Source organism: Columba livia, chromosome 2 (genome assembly GCF_036013475.1).
Source record: "Columba livia isolate bColLiv1 breed racing homer chromosome 2, bColLiv1.pat.W.v2, whole genome shotgun sequence".
NCBI classification, from domain to species: domain Eukaryota; kingdom Metazoa; phylum Chordata; class Aves; order Columbiformes; family Columbidae; genus Columba; species Columba livia.
Genome location: NC_088603.1, coordinates 17,875,862 through 17,900,161, shown reverse-complemented (window position 1 = coordinate 17,900,161; position 24,300 = coordinate 17,875,862). Strand labels below are relative to the sequence as shown.

Here is a 24,300-nt window from a genome sequence, read left to right as displayed (position 1 = left end):
AGCTGCTGCCTGGAGGCTGCTGGGATGGGCCAGAAGGAGGATGTGGCCATATGGCAGGACAGGGTTTTGGTGGGCTCATATGGGGCTGGGTGTTGCCACTGCTTTGGGCAGGGAAGGGATGTCTGCGAGCAGCCACGACACCCGTAGAGAGATGACATAGCTCCTCAAACCTCAGCAAGTACAGCAGTACCGTGGGGCTGAATAAAGCCTTTATTTTTCCTATTTTGTGCAAGGAATGAAGGAAGAGCAGTACCCAAGTATGAGCACTTACATTCTCTAAGGGTCACAGTCTTTGATCTGTGAGCAAAGATCCCGCTGAAAGCAGCTGGAGTTCACCAAATGAAGTTTGGAAAGTTTTACAAACACATGAACGTTGTGTGTCAAACCATGTAGCATGCTCTGGGGCCAAAACACTCAAAACACAGACCAGATCTTGGCGCATTGGATTTTTGCTTTGTCCAACATCAAGCATTTCCAAAGGTTTGGTTTTAAAACATCCGAGTGCCTGCCCCTTGATTATCAGATGAAGCTGAAGGCACTTTGAGTCCGACATCAGATGTAATTATTAGCCCCTTTTGAATTAACAGGGCAGAGAATCAGGGATGTGAGGTACAGAGGACTGAGAAATATTGATGACCTTTTCTCTCTATAGATCCACAACAAATGTAACAAACACAAATTAATGTTTATGCATGCTTGTAGCCAGGAGAAATTATCACTCACAGTCTCATTAAACGAGGAGTAAAAACAGCAGCAGAAATGCTGGGAGACAGTACTAAAAGGAAAACATTCTTATAAAGACATCTGCCATTTTTTTAATTTAAAATGTTTAAACAAGCATTTCTCCACTTTGGTTTACCCAGCCAAAAGGCCTTTGCCTAAAACAAAGGATCAGTGGGATCAGTACCTGCAGGTCAGCCTCGTCTTCTCTGCTGACCTCCATTAATAGGATTTTGGGCTTTGTTGGGCAAGCTGGAATGAGCACTTCAGTGAGGTACAGGATTTGAGAGGGAGATATCATTTGTGGATAACACCATTGAGAGCCTCTTTTCCTCTGTCTTTGCAAAATTCACTGCCGCGGTGAACTGCTGCACAGCTGAAGGAGTAAGTCCAGCAAAACCGCCAGGCGGCAGGCTCGAATTCCATAGACATCAACATCATAATAGGATGCTGAGGAAATATGTGTACATGTATATGTGTGTGTATATATATATATGAAAGATATATGAAAGAGTGTGCAGTTTACAAACACTACTGCTGTCTCTGGAGCTGGCCGGAGCAGGACAGCTTTTTTGAGGATTCTCCCCACTTCAAAAAGTGTCTTTAAACATCCAGTATGACCAAGGTTCAGTAATTAGGAAGCCCATAACAATGCAATAACCAACTGCTACATCAGGTAAACAATATGAGAGGAAGAAAGGCAGGACAATTAATTTCAGTGTGCTCATGTAAAGGGCAATCCATCACCTTGGGCTGCTCTGCCTGTGCAAAGCTGCCACAAATAGTGTGGAGCAGACAGTGCAATCTGAACACCAGCTCCAGGACCTGTTCCCCGAGCAGCCACTGGTCCAGACTCCCCATGACTTGGCCCACAATGGGGCAAAGCCAGACCCTGCTCTTTTGGGTGAGAAGAGCACTTGGAAGAGCAAGGAATGAAAAGTCTCCCTAGAGTCAACAGCTGAGAGAAATTCTCCAGCACACCAAGATCTCATTAAAACTGCCCACAGTGTCTAGCCCACAAAGTACATCTAGTGCAAGGAGAGCAATCCTGCTGCTGTTTTGCAATGCATTACAAAATACCTTGGCTAGCATAAAGAATTTGAGGCAATTTGCTTCTGAAGAGCCAGGTCGTGAAGAGCCTTCATTTTTCCAGCAAACTGAATTTAAGTTGACAAATAGTAACTGAGAGAAAAAAAAAAAGCTTGACAAAGTAAAGGGGAGATGGAGAAACCGACAACATTTAACTTGATCTTCAATGGTGTAAATCTGTCAATACCCACGAATGACCACAAGGCCACATGCCAGTTTTTACTCTGAGATACCGTAACTAAGACATTTGGCTGGTACCTCACATTGGAAAGAAAGTTTTTACATTTAGAAATGTAAAACATTGTAACATTTAAGGAATTTTGGCTACAGCCCACTAGCCAGCCTTCCCCAGCTTCAGCTAAGGGATTATTTTGAGTGTTGCTTTGCTTTTCATGCATCTGTTGCCTAAATCAATGTGGAGGCATGAGGGAGGGACTAAAAATTGGCCCTAGAAATAGCAGTATATTTTAGTGTCATAACTGAGAGTCTTGGCAATCCCTTTTAACTTGAAATGCCAGTGCCATACCAAATTATCTGGTCATCATAACCTCAACTTCTGGCCATCAGTGAAAGAACAGAGATAGAGTCTCCAACATCAGGTTTCAAGGCCACTGTGAAAAATTAAGGAAAACACATTTCATGGCTTGTTGGAATTTCGCTTTACCTATTTTTGTGTGTTTCTTTTCAGCTGTTCCAGCCCTAGCTGTTTATCTGATCTCTTTCTGTTTGAATTGTTTTTACTTTTTCCAGATTTTCTACAATGCAATTTACTTCTCCAATTTACTTTCCTGCTTTAAACTCCTGCTTCTTTTTTTGTAGCTCACGTAAAAATCACTTATATTATACAAGCCTTCTGCGTGCTTGGACTGTTAGTACATATTTCTCCTTTAACAAATTTTACGTGGCTATCTGATGCCAATTCAATGCTGTAAAGCATAAAAGACCTCAAATGGTCTTTAGTATCACTGATAATTTCCACATCTACCCATTGTATCTCATATTCAAATTTTAAAGTTTGGAGTGAAGTGGATTAAATAAAACAGACTCAACTCTGCTTCTCTCTTTCTCGACAATTAGAAATTAGAAACTGAACTTCACAGATGAAGGGACATTTTTCCAGACCAGGTGTTTTCATGAGCACTGCCTTCTTCCATCAGGATGGCAAAGTCTCATACACAAACAATACCCATTGGATCCCCACATTTTCCCAGTACAATCAAGGAGTTTTCCGAGCGGTCGGGTATAAAGTCGTCCACAGACAAACATCAGTCCACATAGAGATTCCAGGTTCCCCCTTCAATCCACTGCTCAAATTGTGCCAGTTCCCTCCTCCTAAAGCTTCTCTGTGAATACACATGGAAGATCAAAAGTCTGGTCTCACTAAACTGCTTTTATCATTATGTTTCTGGTATTCGCATTATGGACAAATGACCTAAAAAATTTCAGTTAAACACATAAAGGAGTTTTTTTAAGTTACACAATTACTTTCAAAAACCACAAACCTGCAAAGGGAAATAGGATTTACTGGATCAGATAAGATTACTAGTCTATCTGGTCAGACACATTCAGTGTAGCGTTTTAAAAAATAAAAATAAAATGGGAAGAAGTGATGATCACTAAAGCTATTTTTGCAATTTGTTACCGAATCAGTTTTGAGGGTATTTTAAGAAGAATCCAATCAAAAATCCCATTCAAAAGAAAACAATCTGGTCTTTTTATTTCCTTATTTTTTTCTATTACAATCAATAGGTAAATTCTACTGTTTACATCAGTGTGAATACAATTTCTGATGCTACCTGGGAGTGATCAAATCCCCTTTGGAGAAAGACCCTGCAGAGTTTCAAGTGTTTGCCACTCACATCAAAATATTGCCATGATAAGGAAAAGGTATGTTCTGTGCGTGAATGCAAATGCAGAAAAACCCAAAACATTATTGATTGAATACAAACAAGCTGCTTTGCACTACTCTCACCATGGACATAAAAAATTTCAAACTCTGGGAACACTGAGAAGCTAACAGTTTTATTCAGCAGTCATCATGCTGCAAATTTATAAGCCTAGCTCGGATGGTTATTACTGGGATGTACCTGCTTAAATCCCTTCCACAGATGGGAGAACGAACGCTGCCCGTGCCAAGTTCCAGTCTGGATTGAATTTTTACAGCTGGGTCATAAATTTGTGGATTAAAAGGGTCCTAATGGAAACACAGATACAGCCTTAACTACAGCAACATGAACAGCAGCACTGTAACACTGCGTGGGGGACAGTCCGCACTACAAGCACAATCTACCAGGACATTACCCAAAGTCGCATTATTTCTCCCCAGCAGCGGAAGGAGGCCGGGACACACAGGAACCCCACGCCATGTATGAAGTTTCAATTCAGATGTTTTTCCAGAAAGAAGTGAAATTTTTATGGGCTCACCATGCCTTTAAATTTACTGCCCAGAATGCGAAAAGTCCAGCTCTCGTCCCCCTACTGCTACCGCCCCCTCCCCGTCTGCGCCTGACTTTCCTGCACCCCGTCCCCTCCTGGTCACCTCTTGCTGTATTGCACACAGATGAGTGTGTTATTAAGTGTCACCAAAGATAGCAGTTCCTTGTGAAGGAGATGATAGATTTCACACGTAAAAATAACCCACCGGTTTTTGTCCCTGTAACGTTTGTTCTCCGCGCAGGTGCCACAGACAGATGTCTCGGTGCAGGGGCTGAGCTGGCTGGAGACCCAGGTGAGCCTCAATGGGCAGAATGGGCACATTGCAGTGTTGGAGCCTGCACAAGTCTTGCTCGCAACCCAGCAGCAGGGTGATCTGCCTCCAGCCATGGCTTTGCACTCAAAAGCACTTTCCAATCAGTGATATAAAAAGTGTGTGATTTCAAAGCCAGTCCTGATGGGCTGATAACAAACACTTCTGTGTTTCTGTCTTTGCAAACAGTCTTGTGTTTTGTTCCTCTTTTCCCCTCTTTCTTCTTTAAAATTGTGCCATATTTTTCATGTTCCTTAGCCAGGCTATGAGGACAACCCACAGGACAGAAACCTGTACTCCTGCCCACTGCTGCACCACTCCATCCCTGGCTGCTGCACCAGCCTGCAGCTTCCAGGGCTTTCTGCTGCTCTGCTCCTGTCACCTCACCTCCTTATCTGCCCTGCTCATTTGAGTAGTGCTGCCTTTGCAAAGCACCCAGCTGCTCGCAGAGGCGGTAGCTGCAGCCAGATGGTGTTTGCAAGGCTGAGCATCCCTGAATTGGTGCAAAGGCAGGCCAGCTGACATGCTGCAAGGCAGCATTGAAGCCTGATGTCTGGTGTAAGAGATCTGCACAGAAATTTGGCTACTGGGGAAAAACCTGCTCAGGCAGTGGAAGAGGAGAAGCAATCACATCCATTTCCCTAAATCAGTTTTCCCAAGCTGTAGTTTCACACACTCTTTAAATACTCCTTAAATTAACTGCTAATTTTCTTACTAATTTCCCTATTATATTCATTACTAGCCATGCAGTCTACTGCTAAAACGAGAAAACAGTCTGATTTACGATCATGTGCTTTTCCATCCACATAATTTCCTGAAACATTCACATTTGGGCTGGTCCCAGGTTTTAAGACCAAGCATAATTCTGAAGACGTTTTGAACAATGGGAAAATGGGGATAAATATTTCTTTCTCTTTGAGCACACACCTCCACTAAATGATGGAGGCCCAAGGCTTGCCAGGGAACAGCCCTGACTAGGGCCTGGAGCATTGGCTAACTCTAAAAAGGAGTATTAAAATATATAGTTGTTAGCAATTGGTGACAGCACCATACATTTTTCCTGCTGTGTCTGAGAGAGGTCTTGGGCAAGCGCAGGGGTCTGCTGCTTTTTTGGCCGCTGCTGCGAATATTTGCGTTAGGGAAATTTTAACGGTCTCAGAGATACAGAGGCGGGTTGCTGTACCGGCACGGGCAGCAGCAACCTGCGGCCATGGAAACATGGCTCATCCCCTGAATTTTTTTGGTCTGTCTGATTTTTTGGTCAGATGTTGTCATCTTTTCCATTTCAAATCATTCATGCAAGAACATCTCATTCTCTGCGATGATAAAGCTGTCAGGAGTCATGAGACGTGCTGCCCTGAAGCAAACTGACTTGAAGAAAATCCTCTGCAGCCAAACAACAGTCTCGAGCCAGTTTTTACTGGAGTACGTGGAAAATTTGCCGTGACACCAACAGAAGCAGAACCAGAAGAGGTGCACATGCACCTCCTCTGCCCTGTGGGGTCTCCGCAGCAATTACACCCAAATTGTATTCACATAATACACTGCAATTAGAAGCTCAGCTGACCCACCCACAGCCCAGTCTCCAGAATCTTTAACATTTTGAGTCCAAAAAAACCAACAAAAAAGGCCCAAAATATTCATACCCATTTGCATCTGAAAACAAACAGATAAAACAAGGATGCACAGTGTTTGCACCCAGCACTTGCGAGAAAACATGTGCTCCCTTTTCCCAAAAAAACTGTCTATTAAAAGCAGGGAGTGGAGAGAAATGGCTCAGAAGAGCCAGCACTGCCAGGAGTGCAGGTTCTCCTGCTGGCGGGTGCTCTGCCTTTGGTGCCACCGATGGTCCCAGTGCCCCCAGCACTCTCCTCCTCTGTTCCCGCACCTGAGACACTTTCTGGTTGAAACTGCTACCTTTCCACAAAAAAAAAAAGATTCCGTTTTGATGAAGCACCATTTTTCAGGGTCATGAGGAAATAATCCCAACCCATTCTACTTGCAGCTCAAACACTGAGAAACTGAGAAACTGAAGGGAATTAGAAAGAAAAAAGAGCTTATTTGATTTTTGCTGTTCAAACTGAAAGAAATGCAGAGAGTGAACAAACAGCTTAACTTGCAGGGAATGGGCAGGATCTTTAAAATTCTCAAGTTTGGGCTATCACATCTGGTATATTAAACCTGACACTGTCCCTGTAGTAAAGCCGTTTCCTTTTAATCTTTCTTTAGAAAAAAAAACAACGGAACAGTAAATTAAATGCAATCCTCAACTCTCAGTTCCATGCTATTTCAGTGTTGATGAATCGGGTCATGTAATAATAAAATTCCTGCAGAAATACGATCTTAGCTGTGTAACCTTCAAATTGCAGTTATGCTGCTGTGTGCATTTAATACTGTACTTGACATTCCCCTTTTCCATTTCACTTCTGGATGACATTAGGATCTGCAACAAGGACCTCCTTCAGCTCTCCCAGGTTACCATTTATTTTAAAGTATTCCCAAGGCCTCCAGTACAGTTTAGATCAAACCTGCAGAAGTCACTGGTGCTAGCAGTTTTTGCAGGTCCCTTGAGTTGTTTCTGAAAACAGGTTTCATTGTGTTCATATTATGCTTTTAAATTTTATAGCTCATTTTTAAATTACATGTTAATTTCTAAAAATGTTAAATTGCGAGGAAAAGTTGGCACGGACCACACAAAATCACAGCACTGTTCTGCAGCTTGCGTGTGTCTCTATACAGTACTTATGTGCATGGCTATACCCTTCCACATAAGTGCTGTGTAGGAATGTGGGCCTGATCCTGCAGCGTGCTGAGGGTCTCACCAGAGGTGCTCTGTGTGCTGCAGTAAACGTAACAGGATCATGCTTTATAAATCACAAACTTTGCAGCCTTCAAATGAAAGAAAGGAAGGCGAGAGGAAAGAAAAAGGCAGCAGTAATGAAAACGTCAGAAACCCAATACGCTCCTGAATATAAACATCTAAAAATAGAGATCAAACATCTTCAAAAATCAATTCGAGTCATTCAAGAGTTTTTTTAAAAGCCACCCTCCTTTCTTGGCTTGCAAGTCTTTAGTTTCCTCACTATTTTTATCTGTTCTGGCTTTTCTACTGTGCTAAGCAACACAGAAAGTGAAATCAATGAAAATCTGCCTACATTTAAAAAAGTTAGAAAACTCCCTCTATTGCTATTTCATCTCTCTCTCATTTTAATTTTTCCTTGCATCCACCAAACGCAGCTCACCAGACAGGGATATCCCAGAAAGCTGGGATTTTTCATTTCCTTGCAGTGTAACGATGCAGAACATTTTGTTTCTGCAGGTAACTGCCGACAGGGTACTCGCCGAGCAGTGCAGCGTGATTACAAAGTCAGCGGTTTAGTGATCCCTAAACCAAAGACTGACATTGCCGCTTTAGATTTACATTCAGCCTCACTATAAACATTATTTCATCTTTTCCTTACAGATTTCTGGAGCACTTGCTGCAGTCATACTGTTGTTTCTGCGTGCGTTTGTACAACAAATACAGATAGGCAAGTCTGGTTTTAGTTATCCCTGTCACAGGGCTAACCTGCTGTGAATGACAGCATGCCAAGGAGTTAATGAAAACTTGTTCTCCAACGTGGATTTTTAACTAAACAAAAACACTGAACCAAGCCTTTCAGTGGTCAGTTTAAGAAACATATTTGACAAATTATATATGTTTATATATTATACCTGAACTAGGATTAATCCAAACCGAAATTTTCTGCCTTAAGTGAACACATTCATGTTATATACATAAGCATATTAGCTTACGGCAGAAACGCTTACATACGTGACATACCCGAGCACCGCTGCACTTTTTCCCGGCTGCTCCGTTCTCCCAAGGCGGGTCCCCAGATCCCCGGCCACCCGACCAGAGCGGGACAGAGCGGCTGGGGAGGCGGCAGCGCAGGCACCGCATCTGCGAGGGACCCGGCTCGGGGTTTGCTGCTCCCACCCCAGCACTACGGCCGCTGCCCAAGAGCTCACAATAACCCCACAGAGCTAAAAAGCAACCGGTCGCTGGTTCTATAGCCTGCCCTTGATCTCTACGTGGGATTTCCCAGTTGCATGAAGCAAGAGCAGCATATGGTCCCGTGTTTATAAGCATGTTAATGACCGAAATGGGAAACTGTACAACCCGTTTTCCTTATAAACTTTAAACTGCAACTTCTTGGTTTTGTCGTTGGACGCTGCACTCGTACCCTGTTAATTTGGCGCAGACTGTTGAGACGCACATGACCGCACTGAGCCTGGGCAATGGGAGAGCAAAGTCGCTCAGACACACTGATGCACCTACAATCAGGGAGCAGCCCAAAACACGAACCAGATGCAGTGAGTAAGATGTCTACTCATGATCTGCTATGAAAAGTTGCTTGTCCAGGGAAACACAATAAAGAATTAGCCTCAACACCAATGACTGCTTGCTCTTAGAAGCACAGCAACCTTGCCAAACATTTCTCAAAAGTGAAGTGTCAATCAGTTTTTACTCTGTGCTTTTTGACATACTGCTCAAAATGTCTTCATCAACTAAAATACCTAGTAGGGACTTCATAATTCTGTTTCAACTGCTTTGGATTAAAAATTAGCTGTTTCACTTAACAGAAAAACTATGGTGGGGAGCTCCCTATAAATAGGAATATCTCACTTAAAAATACACTTGATGCTTTCAAGAGGGTATGAGTGGTACAGTGAGCTATATCCTTTTATTTTGCTTAGCAAAAGAGATTGCAGCTATTTCTGAGAACACAGATACAGGTCTACTACATGACAGCACTGAGAACTACCATGCCAGATGTTGAAATTAGAGAGAAAAGACATAAAAAATTAAAATGCCCTTATTTATCTCTTCCTATCGAACAATAATTTGGACAGTCTCATCTATTTGTAAATAGGTTTCATGAATAGATGATAACTTCAAAATATCTGCTTTGTTCATGAAGGGCTCAATTCCTGCATGTTACAATATCACTAGAAAACCATTAATGTGACTCTAATCTTGCAGCTGAAAAAAACCTATTTGTACCTATTATTTCCTGAATGTGCACACATACAGAGGAAGAATACACCAAATAATATACTGTGTGCACATGATCTTTTTATCAGTAGGCAACTGCTTGTCTGCTTTTGAAGAGTAAAAAAGAATAAAACTATATCCTGAGACCATCTGGTGCATTCTCATCAAAGGCCACAGCACTTTAAACTGTTAACAAAGATATTTAAAAACTGACTTCAATATGATCTCAAAAGTAGTCCCAGGAATGTCAGTTATGAACTTCAAGGACAAATGTACTGGTTTTTAGTCATTCCAGCCCAGGCTGTCAGCTCATGCAGTTACAGTGTGCCTGTCTCAGCCTTCTCATTAAAGACCGTTTTTTTTTCAGTGCAGCTTGAAACTTGGCAAGGAGAACTTAATCTAGTAGCACATTTATTACACTTTTTAAAAAGTAATTGTGTCCATTTTTAAGCTATGGTATAAAAGTATAGAAAAACAGAAGTTTACATATCTGAGCTGCTGCATCTTTTCTTGAGTTACTTTTCACTTAAAAATAAAACTTGGCAGACAATATGCCCATAATGCAGACCAAATGCACTCGGTATGTTGGAAAAAAAAAAGCGCTAAATAAATAGAGTTAATTTTGAAACTTATTAATTGTGCCTGCACTATTCTTGCTCCCAACAAGATCCTGTTTCTTTACGCAGTCCCCACTGCCCCCTCAGTCATCCCCTGACAACATGCATGCACCAATGTTCTCCCACCTCCACCAGAGCATTCTGCCTCCTGAAATTCTTGTGGCCCCACCATAGGGACAAAAAAATCACCTGAAATGTGCCAGGAAAGAGAGAGCAAAAGCTACAAACTTGAGAGGCTGCAGGGGCGAGAGGCACCTGAACCTGCCTGAAAGGGAAGCCAAGGGGAACCTAGTACAACATCTAAATCTATATCAACTTTAGTGCAAAGCCCTCCAGTACTTTTCAGCAATATCCAGCCATCCCAAACACGATGTTGCCCACAAGGTGGTCCCTGGCAGAATAACCCCCCCAAAACGGCCCTGGGACAATGTGATGGAGCTGCTGTGATGGGTGGAAACCCTGAGATGCTAGCAAAGACCTCCAGAGCTGGGGATGCGAAACTTCAGTTGTTTCTAAGACAAGGGGACAGCCTTTGCCTTACACCCCCAAAGACATACAGAACAAGCTTCACAAGAGAAGCTTTCCAGCACCCCCTGCCCCACAGGGACCTGAGCAAGTCCTGATCTTGCTCTGATTTACAGCAATTTACTGGCACAAACCAGGCAGTCCCACATGCCCTCCTCTGACTGGTAACACAGTGAATGATATAAATCACACTTTTATTTTTTTATTGAGAAGACAAAAATAATAAATTATTTGTAACCCTTAGAAAAACATTAAGTCAAGATATTTAATAGCCAAGTCTGTGGCCCCTTAGCTCAGTGCGCTGTGTCTGGACAGTGAGGCAGAAAATTATCTAAACTAACCCATGTGTTTTTAAAGAGACGCACCAAAGGGCCACTCTGTGGAGAAGGCACTCTGAGGACAGAAAATATGCTGTACAACAGGGGAAGTTGTTCATGTGCACTCCATTCTGGGACATGTGGCTCATGTAAGTGCCACAAACTGGCACCTCAAAATTTCAAAGCCCTTCTCTTACTCCCAGCTGGGGCCATGGGGTACTTTAGTCCTCCCCTAGTCCCCCCTTGTCATAATAGAATGCTCTTGATTCTTCTCCTTCTTTAGGCTTGTCTTAGTGCTGACAAAACCAGCTCGTAAGTGTAATTGCAAAAATCATCCCCATAGCTCCATTCAAAAAGAAAACGAGCTTCATTAGTGGTTAATAACAGCATTTAACTCCAATACTGCAGGTACAACTTCTCCAGTGAATGAAAGGATGGACAGGAGTTATTCACTCCCATGTGAGAGGATGGACAGGAGTGATCTACTCTCATACAAGAGGACAGGTAGGAGTTACCAACCCTCATAAAAGGCACAGTCAGGTGACACTTATCCCAGGTGACACCATCCACAAGATCTGGCTGTATTAGAAATGATGCAGAAGGAATCCCTTACCTGTCCGGTAGACAAAATTGCCCTCTGTCTCTGATGATGACGGAGACACCAATTCTTCCTCAAATTCATTGGAACTAAATGAACCAGAGTGATTCCTTTGCCTTGTTTTTTCCATCATAGCTGCGTTAGTAGCCATGACATGTCTCAATGAGTCATTTAGGTAACGATTCAATAAGCTGCTTTTGTATTTGGGGGGTGACACGTAATCCTCATTGGCACTTGTTTCTGGTCTTACTCCTGTTTTTATTACTGAACTTTCAGTTTTAATCACAGTATGATGAACTGGTTTGTTATATCCCCCTTCATTCATATGGTTTCTTGGAGGATTTTCTCCATCTGAAAACAAAAGAACAAAGATACAGTAATACATCGAATACCTAATAGTTAAGAAAAGGACTTCTCTACACGTTTTAAATTGCTATAAATATAATGAAAACTAGACAATAACTTTATACTTCAGAATTAGACAATTATTTAATTGTCCTGCAACCAATCTTTTAAAGGGAAGTGTATACCAAATAAATGTGAGTACAAACAGAAATTGGAACAAAGATAATTGAAACTGAGAGCATAATCTTCCAAAAGAGAAACATAATCTTCCAAAAATTCACATACAGATTTCTGACAATGTTCTGTAGTATTTTTTCCTGCCAATGTATCTCCATGTCACAATGGATTAACCAAAGTACCCGCAGACACAATTAATACAAATATTCTATTAAAAAGTATAGGGTGCTACTTAAAAAATTCCTGCATCTGTTAATTTGGATAAGAAAGAGAATTTCAGTGCACATTTTAAGGAAAACATTGTCTTGTAAAATACATCACAGAATCACAGAATGTTAGGGATTAGAAGGGACCTCAAAAGACCATCTAGTCCAATCCCCCTGCCGGAGCAGGAACACCTAGATGAGGCTACACAGGAATGTGTCCAGGCAGGTTTTGAATGTCTCCAGAGAAGGAGACTCCACAACCTCCCTGGGCAGCCTGTTCCAGTGGTCTGTCACCCTCACCGTGAAGAAGTTTCTTCTCAAATTTAAGTGGAACCTCTTGTGTTCCAGTTTGAACCCATTACCCCTTGTCCTACTGTTGGTTGTCACCGAGAAGAGCCTGGCTCCATCCTCGTGACACTCACACTTTATATATTTGTAAACATTAATAAGGTCACCCCTCAGTCTCCTCCAAACTAGAGACCCAGCTCCCTCAGCCTTTCCCCATAAGGGAGATGCTCCACTCCCTTAATCATCTTCGTTGCCCTTTGTTGGACTCTCTTCAGCAGTTCCCTGTCCTTCTTGAACTGAGGGGCCCAGAACTGGACACAATATTCCAGATGTGGTCTCACCAGGGCAGAGTAGAGGGGGAGGAGAACCTCTCTCTCGACCTACTAACCACCCCCCTTCTAATACGCCCCAGGATGCCATTGGCCTTCCTGGCCACAAGGGCACAGTGCTGGCTCATGGTCATCCTGCTGTCCACCAGGACCCCCAGGTCCCTTTATCCTACGCTGCTCTCTAGTTGTTCCTCAACCTATAGTGGAACCTGGGGTTGTTCCTACCCACATGTAAGACTGTACACTTTCCCTTGTTATATTTCATCAAATTTTTCCCCGCTCAACTCTCCAGCCTGTCCAGGTCTCGCCGGATGGCAGCACAGCCTTCTGGTGTGTCAGCCACTCCTCCCAGTTTGGTGTCATCAGCAAACTTGCTGATAGTGCACTCTATTCCCTCATCCAAGTCACTGATGACATAAAATAAGTAACAGTAATATTCAGTTCAACTTAAATAAGCCCTGCTCAAGTTAATCAGATTCTCTTGTTAATGAGGTAATATTGCTATAACCCTTCCATCACAGAAAATAACAGTGAAGAGATTTCTCGTTTCTTTAGACCAACAAATGTAATCAGTTTTTTCCTTTAATGCAGATTAAGGAACAAGCTTGTAGAAATGAATGAACTAACAATTATCTTTCTAATAACAATGCTATACGAAACAGGCAAATAACATGCAGCCAGACTGTCACCCCGATTAACCTACACAATCCCACTTTGCAAGGTTGCATAGTAGTGGGGGGCCAGAAATGGCACCTAATTCACAAAAAGCAAAGGCAGATCCACTGAGAGTGTTTTGTGAGAAATCAGAGCTAACTCAGGGTATCTGATACTTTCAAAATATATCTTAATCAGTTGAAAACTGATAAAAAGAGCATCAACAAACCTTCAGAGCATGAGTCATCGCTGCTCACACTGAGTCGTTCAGCATTTCCTTGAACATATTTGTTGTACAGTTTTATTCGTAAAGCCCAGCTAAGATCTGGTTGCCTGACAGTATTCTTCAGGCGACGCCTTGCATTGGCAAACCAGTTTGATACCTGCACAAAAATGAATGGGTTAGTTTCCCTTGAAAATGATGCAGACAAACAAATCTAATGCACAGAGTTTTCATGAGAAAAGGGCAAACGAGGGAAGCATTACCAGGAGTCCATGAAACTATCACTGAGCAGAGCAGGAACCTCAGACAAAAGGCAGGTTCAGGCTTCCCACACTTCACCAGTGCTAGCAAACCGTCATTATTAACAAGGTTTTAATTAAGGTGTCCCAAAAGACTCATTTTATACTAACCTTTCTTTTTTTTTTTTTTTTAATTCGAAGATAATGCACTGAACTTTCAATATTAACCTTCAATATATTAATAACATCCTAAATTAAAACTGATAGCTAATGTTTGGTAATTTTGCTTTGACATTTCTGTAGGCTATAATAAGGTTGTTGAACAGGAAACCCATTCTGAATTTGGTTCCATAAAAGCCCAAATTGTCCCTCGTGCTTTATCAGTACTCTAACTCTGACAGGTTATGGGTATCAAGAAAGTCTTACACAGAATACACAGAATACAACATACTTTGAGTCACTGCAGAAATCAGCCATTTGCTCTACAAAGCAGCAGCTTTAATGAACTCTTTCTGTTGTGGAAACCCTAAAAAACAATGAGGATGCAGATTCCTCACAAGATGACTACTGAACAATAGACTGGCTTGTCTTTCTTCTCAGCTGCAGAGCATTTTCTGGAGTTTGACATTGTGAAACAGATACATGTTAGCACCCTTCTAGCATACGGGGTCACCCCAAAGTCAGGCTCAACCACAAGGATTTCACAGGGCCTTAGGCACCAAACAAGCAAAAGTGCACATTATAGTCTTCTGTGACAGCAGTGCTAATCAAACCACCAAATGGGATGCGTGTACTTGCAGTGACTTTGCACAAAAGCATACCTGAGAAAATGCTGGCCTTGATTCTGTTGTAACTTGAAAATATATAAAATAGGAAATACTCATACTGACAGAGTGACCTTATCATAACCTTACTAGAGCATGAGCGGAGGCAAGGTACCTACACTCTTAACAATATTTGTTTAATGATAAATCAGGTCTTAAAAATGCTATTTATTACTTGCAGGAATAAGTGTGTTTTGATGTGACCTCTGCAAGAAGGAGGCAGAGTAGCATGACTTGCAAAGGAGAATGGAAAGGATACCGGGAGTCTATAGACCCCTCACATCTTTGTGTTGTGAAAGTGCACACAGAGGAACCTGGAGACTACTTGCAGCCATAGTCTGACCTAGGAATGATCGTACAATTTAATTAATATTAACCTGCAAAGCAAGCTAACACATGGTTTATCAATACATGCTACCCAACCTACCAGAGAGTCAAACTGTAGACCTCAGAGTTGGATTTTGGCCCTGATTTTGTCACCTGTCTATTGTAGCTAAGATTGTCTAAATCACATGGAAATATTTGGCTAATTATTCTGAATCGATAATCTCTTCAAGGGTGATTATGAGAAAAATAAACACTATCTGCTTAAAGAAAAAACAAAACTTCCATTCTGAGTCCCATCCAGAATTTAGCAGTGACGCCTTAAGCCCGTCAGTTTGATTTTACTTAAAATCACATTTACATGGAACAGGGTTCCACCAAAAACACAGTGAGCCCTAGATCAGTGCTTATATGCCAAACACGTAACTTTACGAACCATGTAGTTTCCTATGACTGGTTAGAAGACCAAAACTATAGCTGGCAAAGAAGAGTAAGTAATTTTCATTCTCTTCCAAGCTACTTGTTTGTATTGATCATGTTGACACAGCAATCATTATAGTAAACCAGAAAAGGTGGGCTGGAATCTATCCCCTTTCTAATGCAAGCAAACTCACTGCAGACTGCTCAGCTGAAGCAGCAGTCACCTGGCTGCTGCATGATTTAGTGTAACTCTGAAATCAAGTATGTAATGATAGAGATGGATCAGTCCAGGGTCCCACTGAATATTATAGCAGTTACTGCAGCACCTTACAAAACCAACAACTTTCCAAGCTCTCACAAGAAAGATTTCATTATGCTCCATTTCATTACATATTGAAATATTTCATCAGTGAAGTGCCATGTACAGAAAAGAAAGATAGGGTAGTATTAATGTGACTCACACATAAGAGCAATTAAATTTAGCAGGAGTGATTTTTGCATGGTACTCTTGGTTTATTTTGGGCTCATTCTTCCCATGCCAGTGCTCTGCCTTCTGCATATCAATATGAAAAGATGAGTCATATTTTAAGTCTTCTGCTATGAGAGGAGGAAACAGTAGTATTTGATCATTAAGCAAGAACCTGAAGTCAGCATTTAAGAGAGGAGCTTTCGGCTAAAGCACAAAGCAGCAAACTCAGTCCAGAAACTCTTGTCACAAATGCAGTTACAACAAGATCCATTAAAGCCAGAGGAAACTTAGGCAAATCCACTGAAGAGATTTCTAGGCTAGATCTATAGCGTGATATGTCAGGCTGCTTTCCTGCTCTTGGACACTGGTGTATGTTGCTGGAAAGTCCTGATCTCTAAGACACGAAGAGGTTGAACACATCTCCCACTCTCCAGCCCTGGACAACCTCCAGGTGTGTGGGCTGGAAGAGGCTTCATGGCCACAGGCTGCACCAGACTGCACGCTCAGCCGAACTCCAGCCACCGCCAGGGTTCTGGCAGGAACGTCCTGGCTCTTTAAAGCCAATGACAAATTTGTCACTAATTTCAACCAGCCCCAAATGTTGCCTTGTGTATCCATGGGGTCTTTATAAAGTCATGCGCCTACTCACTACAAATGCCTGTTTGCACCACACTTAAGCTGTTACAAAAAGAAACAACCAAAGCTGCTAAAAGCCATCCATCCTTCATCACGATCCCAAGTTACACTACTGTGACCTCCAAAAATAATAAAAAACCCAAAACAATTATATACATACAAGCCAGTGGGAAAATCCTTGTTTGAGAAACCTCACAGAGATCTAGGTATCTTGAAAAAATGCATGATGAAAGTCCTATTCTTATAAAGTAACCATCATGCAGTTCTTCAAGAAGTAAAAGACAAAACCCAAGGAGAATGATAATAGATTTCCAGCTTTCCAGCATTCATATTTTACAGCAGCTCAGTCATTCCCAAAGAGCATCAGGTACTTAGATCGGCATAATGAAATATTGACCCTCTTGCTTGGCTTCTGAAAGAACTCTTCAATTTTATTGTAATTTGTTCTGCTTCGCTGCTTAAGAGCAGCCAAAGTTTCAGAAAGGGAACAGAAATCAAGGGATTCTCCTCCTCCAGTAATCCAGATATGCCTTTATGTATCTGAATACTATTAAATCCATAGCAGCACATGACCAATATATTAATCCTAGTATTGCAAAAAACTTCTCTGCAACAATATGGCCATTCATATTTCTTTCTGGAAGGAATATACAGCCACTTCTTTTATTTCACAAGAACATCTAAACCAAAATTTAAAATAAAATAAATCAAGCACTGCGGTAATAATACAAATGAAAATGTAGCATATTAATAGGATAAATTAGTGGATTCTAAATTGGAATCTAATTGGAGTAAAACATAAAATGCCTTTTCAAACTATATTGCTTTTTTGGTTTCCTGCTTTGGCAGTTAGGGAAGTAGAAAACTTTGGACTGTTGCACTGAAAGCTGCAATAACATTCGCCTTGAGGACTCCCGAAGACCTTGTTGGCCTGCTCAGGAACAAGGCAACCCAGAATTTGCTCCAGGTTTTGTTACTACTTCTTAAGAAAAAAGATGATTTATGATTCCTGTGAAATCCTACCTTCTCAAAAGAGTTTGACTTCCCTTCTGCAGCACTGTCAGACACACAGCTTGAACAGCCCCCTGCTGTCCCACTACACCCCAGCACAGGCAGCTAAGCCAAAGTAATAGTGAGGTAAATAAAAATCAGCCAACTAGGTGACAGCAAAACTAATAAAAATAAAATTGTGGAAGATCTGACATACAGATACTGTCCTAATAATAACAGTAGAAAACAGGGCTGGATGCTCACCTCCGTGTCTCACAGAAGGATCAGTTTTATACACGCCATAGTCCTGCAAAAGTTCCTTTGGATAGATGGCACATACTGGAATAAGTTTCATTAGGCAAAAGTAAAGCACAAGGAGAAGATTTACAGCTATATTATCAATATTACTGTGACAACGTCATCTTCCAGGCTGCTGCTGAAGACCTTTTCCAAGACAAGCGGTCAGGTGAAAAACAAACCCCAACCATTAATTCCCTAAACAGCATTTGGCGGAAACTCAAAGGGATTTTCAACAGTATCTTTTGTCCTCCCTCGGGCTTCCAACGACAAGGTGTCAGCACACGAGGGATGCTGGGAAGAGGTAATAGATGTCAGCAGACAACAGCCTCCACAGGAGTGGAAAGCTGTCGGGGGAAGTGTGTGTTCCCACCAAGAGTGAACTCTGCAGGACAGCACCGAGAAATGGAAGAGGAGTAGGAAATCTGAGAGAGGACAGAAAACATGAGGGCATGTAAGCCAGAAAAAACATCACACACCGATTCCTGGTTCCCCAATGATGTCTGGTGTTACTAGATTAGAAAAGCAATCACAAGAGACCCTGGTTGATGCTTTTGCAAAGTGCTCATCCTGGGACAGAAGCAAAGCTTTCCAACAGATACCAAAGCCCAGTCCCAAACCCGCTCATGGTTACACCACTCAGCCCAAAGAGTGCAGCCTCCAGGGAAGCTACTGCAGGTGTACCCAGCGTGACTGAGATCACAGCCTGGCGCTTTCTCTCTCATGCTGAGGGAACAAGAATTTTGATCTGGATTACAGTCTTGTTCTTTCTGGGCATCTGAAAAATAGATCTGGGGCGTGCATTGTTTAGTTCTTCCAGGCTGAAGAATTACTGCTGGTGCCAGACATATGTATTTACCTCTTGTACAGATGCTATTGTATTCCTGGATTAAAAGAGCATTGCACCCAAATGATGAAAGAAACATCTGGGGTTTCTTTTTGATGGTGTGCTTCTGTAAATGAAAATAGATGTGCTGGTTTGCATAGCTCTTTCAAATATTACAGTTCATAGAAATACTGCTGGTCGAATTCAGATTCAGCATAAATCCGCCGGAGTCATGGGGATCTAACAGAGAAAAATGTACCCCACAATGGTTCTTTTTAATTTTATTCTACACCTTACGTAGATTGTAAAACTCTGTGGAGTAGTGGCCATGGCTTACTTGATGCTTTTACAGAGGTTAACACAGCATATCCCCATCAGGACTTATCAAAGCTGCCATGAGAGAGATACTACAAAAACCTACTTTTTTTTTTTTTCCTTGTCTGTCAATTCCATGGCATTTATAAAAGAATGGGAGAAGAACTCCTCAAGAAGTCATTAATGTGACAGACTTCACAACGTGTCTTCTGGATATATGCTTTAAATCTCAAGTAAAAATACAGAAATATTCTGAAAGCCATAGTCCAATAAAATACTCCTGTTGAATTGTGGCATTGAATGGATAGTGTTTATGTAATCATATTTTTAAAAGTCTGAGCAAACATTTCATGTATATTTTTTAAAAGCAAGAGAAGTTGTTTTAACTATATCTTCCAGTTATAACTGGCATTTTCTGAGACATTAATATTATTTTTGTCAAAGCTACAGTTTTTTTTCTAGTGCAATAGCTTCACAGTGAGGTACTAAAGTGTAAAAGTTTCCCATTTTGCTGTTACCAGGATTGAAGTTCATAGCACTGGCTTTTTTGAAGGAGTACTCAAAAAAATAATGCTGAATTACCACCTTTTTCTAATACTTCATGTCAGTTTAATATTTTCATGTCCTTTGCAAAGTGACACATAATGTGTTAGACAGAGCGCTGAGGACCCGATCCTGCAAACATCTGTGTTTCATTTTATGCACCTAGCAGTAGCTTGCAGTAAGGAAATTAAATTATTCACAATGCATAAATCTTTGCAGCATCCAGACCTGAGACAGCATCACTCAGCAACCAACAGCATCTAACCATGTATTTCAACTGAGTGCCAGATGGTAAAGAGAACAAAGAAATAAGATTTATAAACATTTGTAGCCAACTTTATACCTCTTACTGCAACACAAGTGCCAGTCACTTGATGAGATTTTTACCTGAAAGCAAAACAATTACTCCCCATGTCTAATTACACTATCACGAAAATTCCTGCAAGGCTGTGAAGCACAGTCACTGCACGCTGAGCCGCTGCACAGTGTGTATGGTAACACTAACATCTGTGCAACAGGTGATGATTATTATCAGAGCAATGTAACTGTTTCTATTCTAGCATATTTTCAAAAGGGAAGAGTAGCTCCCTACAACTTCCTCAACAATTCCTATTCTGTGCTGAAATCTGCCATTACTGTTTGGTTGGTTGTTTTTTTTAACCTGGAGATTTTTAAAGACTAAGCAAAAATATTTCCACTATATTTATGAAGGAGATGAAAGGATGAGGGCCTCTTTTCCTATGAGGGAAAACACACACCTTTTGCTAATTGCGTTTATCACTTCCCCAGACTGGATAACCCCAGATGTGCAAATTCCTTTTTGGGGGATACAGTCCTGCTGGCGATGGAGCCCTGGGAAGGGCAGAGGGAAGGACTGGCACCAGGACCCCTGGCCTTGCTGGCTGCACTGATACCTCCCCTGAAGCCCAGCGCTGCCTCTTGCTCAACTCACAGCGGGGCTTTTGGCTGATGCTGTCACTGTCTCTCCCGTCCACGAAACGCCCCAGAGCAGCTGCCGCCGGCGGGAGTAGGGGAGGATCCCTTACCTGCACCAGGGTCATCTGGGAACCGAGGGCCAGGAGGATCTTCTCGGTCTTGGTGGGGTAGGGGTTGTCGCGGTGCTTGTAGAGCCACTGCTTGAGCGGACGCGCCATGTCTTGCAGCGCCTGCCGCTTGTGCCGCACCTTCCCGCCGCTCTGCCGCGCCCTGCCGCGGAGAAGGGACGCTGAGGGCCGCAGCCGGGACGGTGAGCATCTGCCCGCCCCCCGCTCCCCGGCTCCGGCCCCGGCGTCGAGCTCCCCTGCGCGGCCGCGGGACGTGCGCAGGGATGTGCGCCCTGCCCGAGGGGGGACCCTTCTCGGGGGAAGCCCGCTGCGGGGGGCGCTGCCCTGACTCCGGGGTGCGCCCCGCCAGGGTCTGGCCCTGCCTGGGGGCGTGCGCCCTGCCTGGGGGCAGCCGAGCCCCGTCCCTGCTGGGCGCTGGGGGACTTTCCACGGCCGCAATGCTCGCCCCGGGCCGGCTGCTCGGGAGAAGGCGATGTCCGCAGCTCCCCCACACTCTACGGTGGAGGGTCTGGGGGAGCAGATCGAGAGGGGAGGGCTCGGGGCCGGCTTCGCCTGTCCCGGGAGCTGGCCTTCATGATGCTGCGGGCCCGGGCGGCTCCACCACGGGGATTTCAGCGGGGTCAGGGCTCCGCAGGTGCGGGGTTTGAGTGTCCCGATGCTTTCGGTGCCCGGCATCTGCCAGGCGTATGCTCGGTCTGTTTACAGAGGGGGTTTACAGAGGGGCTTTCCAGAGGGGTCAGGGCCCACCTCGCACGGCCCCGGACACCCCAGAGCGGCGCAGCCGGGAGAACAGGGATGCGGTGTGGACTCCCCTGGGGCCAACTGGGACTGCTCCCTGCCCGAATTTATTTAACCAGTCATATTCAGAGATACCCGCGGCATCGAGCATCCCGGGTGATTTCCTTGCGCGGAGCCGGCGGCAACGAGTGCTGCCAGGGGAGCAGGCGTGCCGGTCCCCAGTGCCACAGACAGCGACGCGAAGCAGCCCCCAAAGCCCCACGCCCAGCGGGGAAAAAAGGTGAAACCGGGGGGAACCAAACGCAGCTCCCATTGAAAAAAAAGGAAAAAAAAAAAAGTGCTTTTGTAAAAAATGGTGTAAAATAAAAAGCGAGCGAATAAAACCGGAGGAATCGGAAGGAAAACCCACAGGCGGGCTGGGGCCGGCGGTGCGACTGGCGGGCAGCGCTGCGCGGAGGCTCCGGGCGGCGGCAGGGGGCGCCAAGGGGCCACGCCGCGCCCTACCGGGCCGTGCCGAACCGGGCTGTACCGAGCCGCACCCCGCCGCGCCGAGCTGTGCCAGGCCGAGCCTTGCCGAGTCGTGCCGTTGCGGGCGGCCGCGGGCGCTGCCCCGTCCAGGGCTCCCTCGGCAACCCAGCTCCGCCGCGATCGGCTGCTAGTAACATTTCGATGAAACATAACCTGCGTCCTACCAACCAGCACCGCCGTTAAAAGTACGAGCTGATGCAATCGTTAAGGTGGAAATTCGGCAGCAGAAACAGCTCCTCGGGTTTTCTCGGTTTCAGTGCCTCCTGACAGTGCTCCTTAGTCTTTACTTCGCAAAGCTGACCCGAAATGTCTGGTCTGTGCTCGTCAATTCAACCGTTCGAGCTACGGCTGACAAGCCGCCGGAGCTAACACGTCCTCTCATCACCTCCTATTTCACCTGTTCCAGCACAAAAAAAATCACTCGCAGACGGCTTAGACACAGCCGCCTTTTCAGCAAAACCGATCCCTAACATCACCCTGCCCAGCCCTTGAATGGCATCGCGCCAGTCGGTTTTAAATCCTACCCCAAGGAACGCACCGACATCGCAGCTCCTTCCCGTCCGTTCGCTCAGCGCCCTGCAAACGAGCGGGGACGGCGGAACAAGTGCTGGGGGACGCGCAGTACCCGCCCGCCTCAGTCCCGGCCCCGAACCGGCTGCCCCGGCACCGCCGGCGAGCGCCGGCCCAGCGGCCGCCCCCTATCCCAGGTTTCACACGTTCTGCGTTGCGTCTCTATTTGAGGGTCTTTAATTACGTGAAGAGCCCGACCAAACCGACAAGCCCAGGCTTCCCCGGTTTGTTTTCGTTTGGAGGCAAAGAGCGGGGGATCAAGCACCGCAGGACAGTAGTGCTCTGTCTGGCACATTCCAGCCCAATCGGACACCTCTGCATCACCTATTACCGGACCTTCCCACCGGTGCTGTGGAATGAAGTCCCAGAGAGTATGGACCCGGGGCCGTGGGGGACGGCACATCTAGAAACCCATCTCGCAACCCCAAACCGGCTACGGGGCGGCCGGGAATGCCGGCAGCGGCACGCCGGGCCGCCCCGCGGAGACGGTGCGCGGCGCGGAGACTAGTGCACGGCATACCCCGTCCGCCGGTTGCGCAGGCTGAGGCTCTCCTTGATGGACGGGCTATCGGGCAGCAACACCTCGGCGTGGTGCGGCCCCTCCACCACCCCCACGTAGGGCCGGCCGCTCCGGTCCCGCTCCTTGGCGTCCTCCTCGAAAAGCACCTGGCCGCTGAGCTTGCTGAAGACGATGGTGTTCATGGTGGGGAGCTGGGAGCCACCGTCGGGCTGGCCGCCGGCTCCGAGGTGCGGGGGCTCGCTCTGCGCTGCGGGGAGGCGGCAGCGGTCACCGGGCAGCCGCGCCGAACCGCCGAGACCCGCCCGGCGAGACCGGCGGGGGGGCAGCGCGGAGGCACCGGGCGCCGCCTGCCCACCCACGGGGGGGGGCAGCCCGCCCCTCCCACGGCCCGGCCCGCTCCCACGGCCCCCTCACCCAGGCCCGGTCCGCTCCCGCGGCCCGTCCCGCTCCCACTCGCACCTCGCCGCCAGCCTCCGCCACGCTCCTCGCTCCGTGTCCCAATAGTTCGGAGCGCGGGTTTTCTGTTGGGTTTGGTGTTTCTCTCTCGCTTGCTCTCTCCCACTCTCTCCTCTTTTTTCCCTTTGCCCTTCCCCTCCCCTGGAATGATTTTCCCCTTCCCCCTCCCCAAACGGGGAGGGAAACAAATTGTTTTTAACGACCACCAAATGCGCTGAGCCGGCGCCCGGAGGCTCAGCCGCCAGGCAGCCACTCACACTTTCGGGACCGCCACTCCCCATCCCCTTGGGGGGTGGGCACCGCCGGCGAGGGGAGTCCTGCAGCCCCGGCAAGGGCAGGGGCCCCGCCCGGGCAGCGCGGCGTCGGGGGGCGGTGCGTAGAAAGGCGGTCGGAGCCCGGCGAGGGGCAGCCGAGGGGACGGCAGTGCACGGCTGGTCAGTCCCCGGTGTGCACTGGGGGGGGCTTCCCGGGGGAAGGCGGCTGAGGACATCGGCTGGGGTCACGCTGCCCGCAGCAGAGACCTCCGTCGCGGGGGCGCACAGCCGACGCGGCGGTGGCTGTGCTTGCAGCCGCAGCCGTGCACCGCTCATTAACGCCGGTGTTTAAGCCGGACCAGGAAACATCTCCCATCACCCCATCACCCTTCTCCGTCTCTTCTTACCCCCCCAC

The 24,300-nt window shown here is 45.5% G+C and overlaps 1 protein-coding gene across 5 annotated transcripts in view; it reads right to left on the bottom strand.

Moving 5' to 3' along the window:
* The window catches only part of MKX (mohawk homeobox), a 48,146-nt gene extending 24,347 nt beyond the window's left edge, over positions 1 to 23,799 (bottom strand). For 2 of the 5 annotated variants that reach the window (XM_065050676.1, XM_065050678.1), the window contains exons 1-5: positions 23,635 to 23,766; positions 23,176 to 23,422; positions 20,802 to 20,961; positions 13,879 to 14,032; positions 11,666 to 12,001 (exon numbers count right to left, since the gene is read on the bottom strand). In XM_065050676.1, coding sequence (XP_064906748.1) covers positions 11,666 to 12,001; positions 13,879 to 14,032; positions 20,802 to 20,961; positions 23,176 to 23,357 — 832 coding nt within the window. In that variant the 5' untranslated portion in view covers positions 23,358 to 23,422; positions 23,635 to 23,766. Of the gene's footprint in view, positions 1 to 11,665; positions 12,002 to 13,878; positions 14,033 to 20,801; positions 20,962 to 22,609; positions 22,694 to 23,175; positions 23,423 to 23,589 lie in introns of those variants that run through there. The other 3 variants (XM_065050679.1, XM_065050680.1, XM_065050677.1) reach the window with 3 other exon arrangements.
* Between the last annotated feature and the right edge of the window lie 501 nt (positions 23,800 to 24,300).